This window comes from Oncorhynchus keta, chromosome 32 (assembly GCF_023373465.1).
Source record: "Oncorhynchus keta strain PuntledgeMale-10-30-2019 chromosome 32, Oket_V2, whole genome shotgun sequence".
Classification (NCBI taxonomy): domain Eukaryota; kingdom Metazoa; phylum Chordata; class Actinopteri; order Salmoniformes; family Salmonidae; genus Oncorhynchus; species Oncorhynchus keta.
The window spans coordinates 21,170,332-21,179,457 of NC_068452.1; the positions used below are offsets into that span (position 1 = coordinate 21,170,332).

General features: G+C 43.6%; 1 protein-coding gene across 1 annotated transcript; it reads right to left on the reverse strand.

Annotated features, from left to right (window-relative positions):
- Positions 1–2,589: 2,589 nt before the first annotated feature.
- LOC118365264 (ATP-dependent RNA helicase DHX58) lies at positions 2,590–8,821 on the reverse strand. The gene is given in 13 exon segments (XM_052490879.1): positions 2,590–4,097; positions 5,121–5,211; positions 5,357–5,547; positions 5,794–6,105; positions 6,230–6,480; positions 6,618–6,803; positions 6,962–7,094; positions 7,186–7,299; positions 7,456–7,550; positions 7,553–7,645; positions 7,907–8,111; positions 8,317–8,502; positions 8,685–8,821. Coding segments are annotated over 13 exon segments (2,103 nt in total). The 5' UTR covers positions 8,745–8,821; the 3' UTR covers positions 2,590–3,911.
- Positions 8,822–9,126: the final 305 nt, after the last annotated feature.

Below are 9,126 nucleotides of genomic sequence, written 5' to 3' on the forward strand. Positions count from 1 at the left end.
GGGGAGACCATGTCCTGGTGACTGTGTGTGTTAAAGTGTATGTGTGCATGTGTCTCTAAGAGCCTGTCTGTCAGTGTCCGTGTGTGAAAACATTGAGTATGCCAAGTGTGTATGTGTCTGTACAGCATGTGAGAGTATTTGCGTGTGGATGTGTGAGACAGAGGAGAGGCCAGACCCAGCAGGCTTTTCACTGTGCTTAAAAACAAAACAGCATGTAGAGGTAATTCACACACAACACATACGTAACAGGCGAGACGTCTTAGAGAGAGCCAAGCGAATGTTATAAAAAGACAAACTAAAGTATAATCGGAACCATTTAAATGTTGACACAAAGTGCTGTTTCTTTTCCAGTAATCCCTGCTGTGCTCATTTCCCCACCTCTCTACCAGACATCCTCTCCCTGCTTCTTCCTCTAACCTGTCATACTGCAACCTCTATTGATCATTCAACATACTACAGTCCAAGCTCTAAACCACCTGCCCACCCAGTTCGGACAAATAACATACCATTACATTCACCATGTGTTAGGAGGTAACATGTTTCTTTGGGCGGCATGCATTACAACATCCGGTAACAGAGTTGTTCTTACTCCTCTAGACCCTGGAAATAAACAAAGTGAGCTGCCTTGGCCAAGCCTTCACCCAGAGAGAGAGGGAGAGAGGAAAAGGGAATATTCCATGATAGACAAAGGTATGTTCAAGGCCTGTCAGTATCATTCTTTCTCCACGAAGCTATTCTAAATTCACTTCCAGGTCATCTCTCACATTGGAGTGGCTTTGACATTGGAAGTGTCAGGCAGTTATCATAAGTATAAACTATGTGGAAGTGGTGTGCCGCTGTCACTCAAGTCATTGTCAGCACTTATCTGATCAACTCCTTCACACAATCACAGACTGCCATCAGACGGCCTTGGCATCATAAATAGTTGCTCAACAACCTTGCTTTCATGTCAGACAAGGAGCTGATTGCAATTAACATGAACGGAATTAGCATCAGCCAAGTAGTCAGCTATGATTACAGAGCCCAGGCCTGATTAAGCCAAATCACATCAGCTATTCTGCACATCAGCTATTCTGCTCCCTGTCGGTCTTCTTGTCTCTGATTGTGTCTGTGCATCTGTCTGTCTGTCTGAATATAGTGGATAACCCCCCATGAAAACAAAATAGGCCCTGTTTTGCAGGCTTTTCTGGCTAAATCATCTCCTATAATTCCTAGTTGTTCTAAAACATGTCCTAGAGAGACAGTGGTGCTCAAAAGGCATCTACTCTGCTGATCTTTTTGAAGGGATTAGTAATCATGTGACACAGTGAAGGTGCACCTCAACATGCAGCCCAACTCCAATGAGATGTACATATTGTGGAGTTGAGAATCCCAGCTAACCCCAATGAAGTCTTTTTTCATTGAACAGTAAATTGTTTCAAGAAGAAAATAACTGAACCAAAAAAGGCAATTCAAAAGACACAGCTTTAATCTTGTAATTAGGTGGCTAAATCTGTCATTTAGAAGTTGCTAAACCCTAACAAGTGTTTTCAAGAATGGAGATGAGGAGCAAAGAAATAAATCTTGCCTTTCATGATTGACAATCTCTCCCCACACTAAACTAAATATCTCTCCCAATACTAAACTAAATATCTCTCCCCACACTAAACTAAATATCTCTACCCATACTAAACTAAATATCTCTCCCCATACTAAAATAAATATCTCTCCCCACACTAAACTAAATATCTCTACCCATACTAAACTAAATATCTCTCCCCATACTAAACTAAATATCTCTCCCCATACTAAACATCTCTCCCCATACTAAACTAAATATCTCTCCCCACACTAAACTAAATATCTCTACCCATACTAAACTAAATATCTCTCCCCATACTAAAATAAATATCTCTCCCCACACTAAACTAAATATCTCTCCCCATACTAAACTAAATATCTCTCCCCATACTAAACTAAATATCTCTCCCCATACTAAACATCTCTCCCCATACTAAACTAAATATCTCTCCCCACACTAAACTAAATATCTATACCCATACTAAACTAAATATCTCTCCCCATACTAAACTAAATATCTCTCCCCATACTAAACATCTCTCCCCATACTAAACTAAATATCTCTCCCCACACTAAACTAAATATCTATACCCATACTAAACTAAATATCTCTCCCCATACTAAACTAAATATCTCTCCCCACACTAAACTAAATATCTCTCCCCACACTAAACTAAATATCTCTCCCCACACTAAACTAAATATCTCTCCCCATACTAAACTAAATATCTCTCCCCATACTAAACATCTCTCCCCACACTAAACTAAATATCTCTACCCATACTAAACTAAATATCTCTCCCCATACTAAACTAAATATCTCTCCCCATACTAAACTAAATATCTCTCCCCATACTAAACGAAATATCTCTCCCCATACTAAACTTAAGGGCACGGATTAGGGAAGGAGGGAATCTAAAACCATGAGCTCCTTCTACTGCAGGTATGGAAGTAGACATTGGAAGGCTAAGACCGCCATCTTGTGGAGTGTATGAAGACAACAATGAAGGCAAGATCTATATACTTCTATTATCTATTAGTTCTTTTATTTTTCATTTATAACATTCAATATAGACATGTAAAGACAAATAATATCAAATTATTTATCAAGAATAAATAAAAAATACTACAGTAGATCATTTCATTAATTTAGGCAAGGAAATCTACACCCTTATCAACACACAATAAAATGGTACACATGTGGAATATATTGAATTCCCAATTTTAACATTTTTCATACATGATCAAGTAGCATCAAATATCAAAGAGTATCAGGCGAGGGGAATAAGTTTCAGGTTCAATCTAAAACAAAGACAGTACCGATTCACAGTAAATAACATTCATGACAAAATATGGACCATGCTGATACTACTTTGCTAAAAATAGAAAAACAGATAATTTGAGTTCATGTTAGAACAGGGGTGCTAAGTTCACATGTTTCTGCGTGCTTGGCTGCGCTGGAGCAGAAGAAACCCAGGAGAGAGAGAGGGAGGGGGAGGGAGGGAAAGAGGGGAGAGAGGACCTTGGGCATAAACAAAGCTGACGCACTAATTCTAACCCTGACCATTGTGTAACATGCTTTAGCACACTGCAGCGTCACACTGCCTATAGCAGTGTGGAGGCCTGGCAAGACATGATTTAACAGGGCCAACCATACCCAAGGCACTGCATCTCTCCCCCTGTAAAACTAAATGCATGCTCTTCAACCGATTGCTGCCCGCACCTGCCCGCCCGTCCAGCATCACTACTCTAGACGGTTCTGACTTAGAATACGTGGACAACTACAAATACCTAGGTGTCTGGTTAGACTGTAAATTCTCCTTCCAGACTCACATTAAACATCTCCAATCCTAAATTAAATCTAGAATTGGCTTCCTATTTCGCAACAAAGCATCCTTCACTCATGCTGCCAAACATACCCTCGTAAAACCGACTATCCTACCGATCCTTGACTTCGGCAATGTCATTTACAAAATAGCCTCCAACACTCTACTCAGCAAATTGGATGCAGTCTATCACAGTGCCATCCGTTTGTTTGTTCCATGTGTAACTCTGTGTTGTTGCTTGTGACGCACTGCTTTGCTTCATCTTGGCCAGGTCGCAGTTGTAAATGAGAACTTGTTCTCAACTAGCCTACCTGGTTAAATAAAGGTGAAATAAAATATAAAATAGGACAATGACACACTTCAGGATCATGCATAAGTAACACAATGGTAGTCTAGACTAAAGCAACACAGACTGACAGACAGAGAGAGAAAGGAAGAGAAGGTTAGTGGAAAGGTGAAAACAGTACGAGGTGGAAACACCATGAAAGCCCCCAGTTACAGTCCTTCCTCCAGTGTAATAGCGGATCAATCCAACATGTTAGGGAATTTGTTTTGACAGTACATGCTGAAGTTAAACTCCTCCACTGTAAACTCAACTTTCTTCCACTTGTTGGCTAATTTTCTTCCCTCCGGAGTCTCCATGGCAAAGTTCCCGATGGCCAGAATGGGCAGCAGGGCAATCTCCTTATATACCATTTCCCTTCCCCATTGCTGTTCAGATTGAAATACATAAACAAATATACTGATGAAGATTTCCATATATAAGCATGTTAAAAGACAATAGAATAATCCTAGCACCATAAGATAAACGGAATGGCTGCTGGTCCAACTTTAAATGGACCTTTCTTCCCGGGGGCTAAAGGTTTCCGAAGTTTCTGCGCATGTGCTGGATTCTGTACTTACGTACAGTCTCTGTTCTTATCGTATAGAACAGGCTACTCTGGTAAATGGTGCTCGTTTAATAAAGCTGAATCAATGTCTGCAAGATGACATAATGATAGTATTGTACATAGCAGAACTGAATATACACAGTGTACAAAACATTAGGAACACCTTCCTAATATTGTGTTGCACCCCCTTTTTGTCCTCAGAACAGCCTCAATTTGTCGGGGCATGGACTCTACAAGGAGTCGAAAGGGTTCCACAGGGATGCTGGCCCATGTTGACTCCAATACATCCCACGGTTATGTAAAGCTGGCTGGATGTCCTTTGGGTGGTGCACCATTCTTTATACACACAGGAAACTGTTGAGTGTGAAAAACCCAGCAGCGTTGCAGTTCTTTACACACACAAACCGGTGCACCTGGCACCTAGTACCATACCCCCTTCAAAGGCACTGAAATCTTTAGTTTTTCCCATTCACCTCTGAATGGCACACATTCAATGCTTAAAAATCATTATTTAACATGTCTCCTCCCTTTCGTCTACACTGATTGAAGTGGATTTAATGAGTGACATCAATAAGGGGTCGTAACTTTCACCTGAATTCCCCTGGTCAGTCGATGTCATGGAAGGAGCAGGTGTTCATAATGTTTTGGACACTCAGTGTAATAGCATAACATTACTGTAAGACAAAAAACACCACCTCAGGTTTTAGGATGATTGTGTGAATGGCTGCATTTCTCTCTCATGTGTCCACAACCTCAACAGCGCACGCCACTAGGCAAAATATATGCCTACGGATCCGCAGTCTTGGCCTAAAATAAAAAGCTATAGATTAAAAGTCAACCTCACCTTGCCACAGGCAGCACAGCTGATCACACGGCCTGGCTCCCAGTCCTCGAAAGTCTTCAGCGCGGGCTGCTCACCGGTCTTATAGTACTTCCTGAAAACAAACACACATGCACAGGTTACCTCCTCATACACACTGATGCAAAACCACTTCAAACATGTGCTCTTTTAGCCTTGCAATGTGGACCAATAAGTCTTGTGATCAGTATCAGGACAGACATGAGAGAAACACAACTTACTCAAAGTCCGGGTTGATGTTGACATGGTGTGCATTTTCAATTACTTTAATGTCATTGCCGAAGGCCACGGGCACAAAACAGCCTCGACACGAGAGCTGAACCGTAGCAGCACTGAAACGACTCCTCTTCTTGATCTTCAACTGTTCTGCCAACTGTCTGGTCAACATGGCTTCTGTCTGGAGATCAGTGATCTAATAGTGGAGGCAGAGAGAGAAGAAATCAAGTAAAAACAAGATTAGATAATGAGGAACGGGAGTGCTCAACTCAAAAGTTTGTAGTAACAAAAATCTTTTTGGTGCCTGGTTCAAAAGGCATATACATGAAAAAAGCAAAGTGAGTGAGTGTAGGTCTGTCCTTTTTCCCAAAGAGATTAGAGACATGCAAGGGTAGAACATAGAGAAAGATACCAGCCTCACCACCATGAGGAATCACCTTACCTTCATTTGGAACTCCCTGGGCTCCATCCTCTGCACTTCGCCGATGGCCCTGCCAGTCAAGTCCTCCAGACATTCATTGAGGAGTTCCCGACGCACCTCCGCCCCCCCCGCCTGGGCCACCACAGAGTAAACGCTGTCACTCGCCCGAGCCCGGCCACTGGCCTGCTGTTGTGCGATCTCATTGGTCAGCAGCCCGTAGCGCACAACCAGGTTGCATTCTGGGATGTCCAGGCCCTCCTCGGCTACGCTGGTGGAGATCAGGAGGTTGAGGGAGCCCAGGCGGAAGTTGCGGATTGTGTCCTTCTGCTCATTCTATAAGCGCACCCACAGAGACACACAAACAGAGGTCAGTTGTTGGTATAACACAGGTCTTCGCACTTTCCAACCCACTTTGCTATATCTCCAAAAGTTCTGACTGCGTTTAATGTCAAGTTACCTGGGTCATGTAATTGGTGCCATTGCCAGCGCCAGTCAGAATGGCTGCCCTGATACCAGCACGCTGCAGTGCTGGGTTGTTGGACACCCAGTCATACAAGCAGTGGGTGCTTTTACGGGTCTTGGAGAACAGGATGCCTCTGGAGTATTCACCCTGGTCAAACTGCTCCAGCAGGGTGTTCTGAAGCTTCCCCATCTTAGGGTTTTCAAACCGGGCATCGCCTGCCAGTTTCCTCAGCTCCACCTCGTTCTCTGTTGAGGAACAGAACAATGACTATCAATGTTCAGAAGTTGAACTTCGTATACCGTTAACATTCCAGAGAAAATCACACGCATACATTATGTGAGAAGGTCAGAGAGATTGTTCCAAGGGAATTGCGGGTTCTCACCCTGGTAGAGCCCAAGCAGGAAGAAGTTGGTTCCATCCGTGGCGGTGGAGGTCTTGGTACTATAGTAGGACTCCAGGACCCTAAAGGCATCCACCATGCGCACAGTGTCGTTGATGAGCAGGGCGTTGTTGTACTGACGCAGGTGGAGAGCACACTGGGCCAGCAGTCTGTTCCTGTCTGTCACACCTACACCAGGAAACACACATCCAAAATAGGTTTTAATACAGTATTCAAAACTATGACATTGACTGAGGAAGGTTCCTTGTGTGATTTGGTGCATGAAAATAGTTCCTATGCTTAGGTTCTATAATGTGGTATTAATTCATACTGAGAGGATGATTTACCCTTCTTCTCCAGAATCACCACATCTGCCTCGTACTCCTGCGTGCCAAACTCCTTGGCAGGAAAGTCAGGCCCTAAGGCCATGAAGTCATGGATAAACTGCATCATGAACTTCAGGTGATCCCCAAATGGGTCCTGAGACAAAACAACAGGAGTTTGTTGAATTCAAACCAATACAGCTCTCAAGTTCAAAGGCTCTATGTTTACAGAACAGAATTGAACTCACCTGAGGTCTTCTGTCAACGATGTCAAACCTTTTCCTGGGTCTGGGGACCTTTTTCTTCAGCTCAGGGGCATACACTTTGGAGGACACAATCACTGAGTCCAGGTTGGCACAAATCTGAAGGCCATAAATTACGAAATGAGCTAAATGTAAAGGGTGAATGTAAAGGGTTCGATGAGGGACATTGTTCGTTTTATTACTCAGGATGAAAGTTTGGGCTGAATAAATAGCATGTAAAGACCACCAGAGAGAGAGAGAGAGAGAGAAACTGACCTGCAGCACATGGTCCACAGCTCCTTTGATGCTCTTGGCTCCCCCTGTCCCAGGAGAGGCAGTGAGGCCCAGGATCTGCGGCAGCCGTCTCTCCCCTTCAGCTTCTGTGCCACGTAGCGCCCCATTATCTTGTTGTAGACACCCTCCTTATGAGTGTGGTGGCACTCATCAATGATCAGCAGAGTGAACTCTATGGTTGGGAAAAAGGAGCACAATGGTATTGTGAACTCAATGGAATCCAATGGTTTTACTGTATAATATTTCAACATACTCCTTATCGTGAAGTGTCTGTCAATTGGGATTGATACCAAGGGCTACTGGTGCACAGTTGAACAAAGCCTGGGAGCCAACAACCTCACTTCTAAATAATCAGTAACAAGTAGTGTGTGCTACACACACACACACACACACCTCACAGCAATATGTGGAAGGAGGCAGAGCAGCCACTCACGTGAAAGCTCGACATGTTTTCCCTCCTCCTGGTTGGTCAGGGCATTCTCCAGTATCTGTGCTGTACAGATGACCAGGTCAGAGTTCTTGACCTCGCAGCCAAAGAAGTCTTTCTGGTCACAGTCCCCACTGATAGACACCAGGCTATAGTCCCGACCCAGGTAGGGTTTGAACTCTTTGTTGTAGTGTTGTTCAACCAAATGAACCTGGAAAACATAACGTCAACAACAGTTAGCCATGGTTTCCCCGGGAGTAGTGGAACCTTTATTTTCTATTTTTGTATAGAATTAACACACCTATACTAATACTACCTAGATACAATTACACAGATGGGTCAGTTACCTGGCCAGTTACTCTGAAACATCTGCTAAATCGGCCCAAAGCTCTCGTAACCCCTCCCTACCTACCTACCATGTTGACCAGCACAGCCACCTTTGCTCCAGGGTTATTCTCCAGATGATTTTTGGCCACATACACAGCAGCCCGTGTCTTTCCTCCTCCGGTGGGCAGCCAGATGATGATGTTCTCCCCCCGTAGAGCCCGTTGAACCACTTCCTCCTGGTACTCATACAGCCCAAAGTCTGCCATCCTACTGGTCTATTGGTCCACACACACAACTCCTTGTCCTTAGAAATAAAAACACTTTGACTAAAGGCAGTGCACCACAAGGCTATTTTTAAACTGAAATGCAATACACACTGCAAATGTCCCTACAGTATGACTACCATTTGTGGCAGTCAGCTACAGATGAAGTCAAGCCAATTTCAAACTCAGCTCACCAAGTGTTTCTGAAGCAGCTCTATGTTTTGGATCAGCAGCAGACAATGTCCATGGTCCATTGTGGCCAGGTTACAGAGGGGTTTTCACTGATACATTTCCACCCCACCGACACCCAAACAGAAAAACAAAACCAAAAGCACTTCTGTCTCATGTGAAGAGGGGGTCCCATTCAAGGGAGTTCTTGAGGGCCAACAAAGTATGTCTAAGTAAAAGAAGTGACACAAGGATGTGAATTATAGTTAAAGTTATAGTAGAAGAGTTGTAGGGATATCAATAGGGATTATCAATACACGTAAGGAGCCGTATCAGATATGAAATCTACCAAACTGCAGATGTGTTAATCTAGTGGCATTGTACAGAGAGGGACTGGTATGTCTGAAACTATCTGCAGTCCAGGAGAAATCTGTTGCAGATTTCTGTCAGCCTGACAAAGCACTCAGA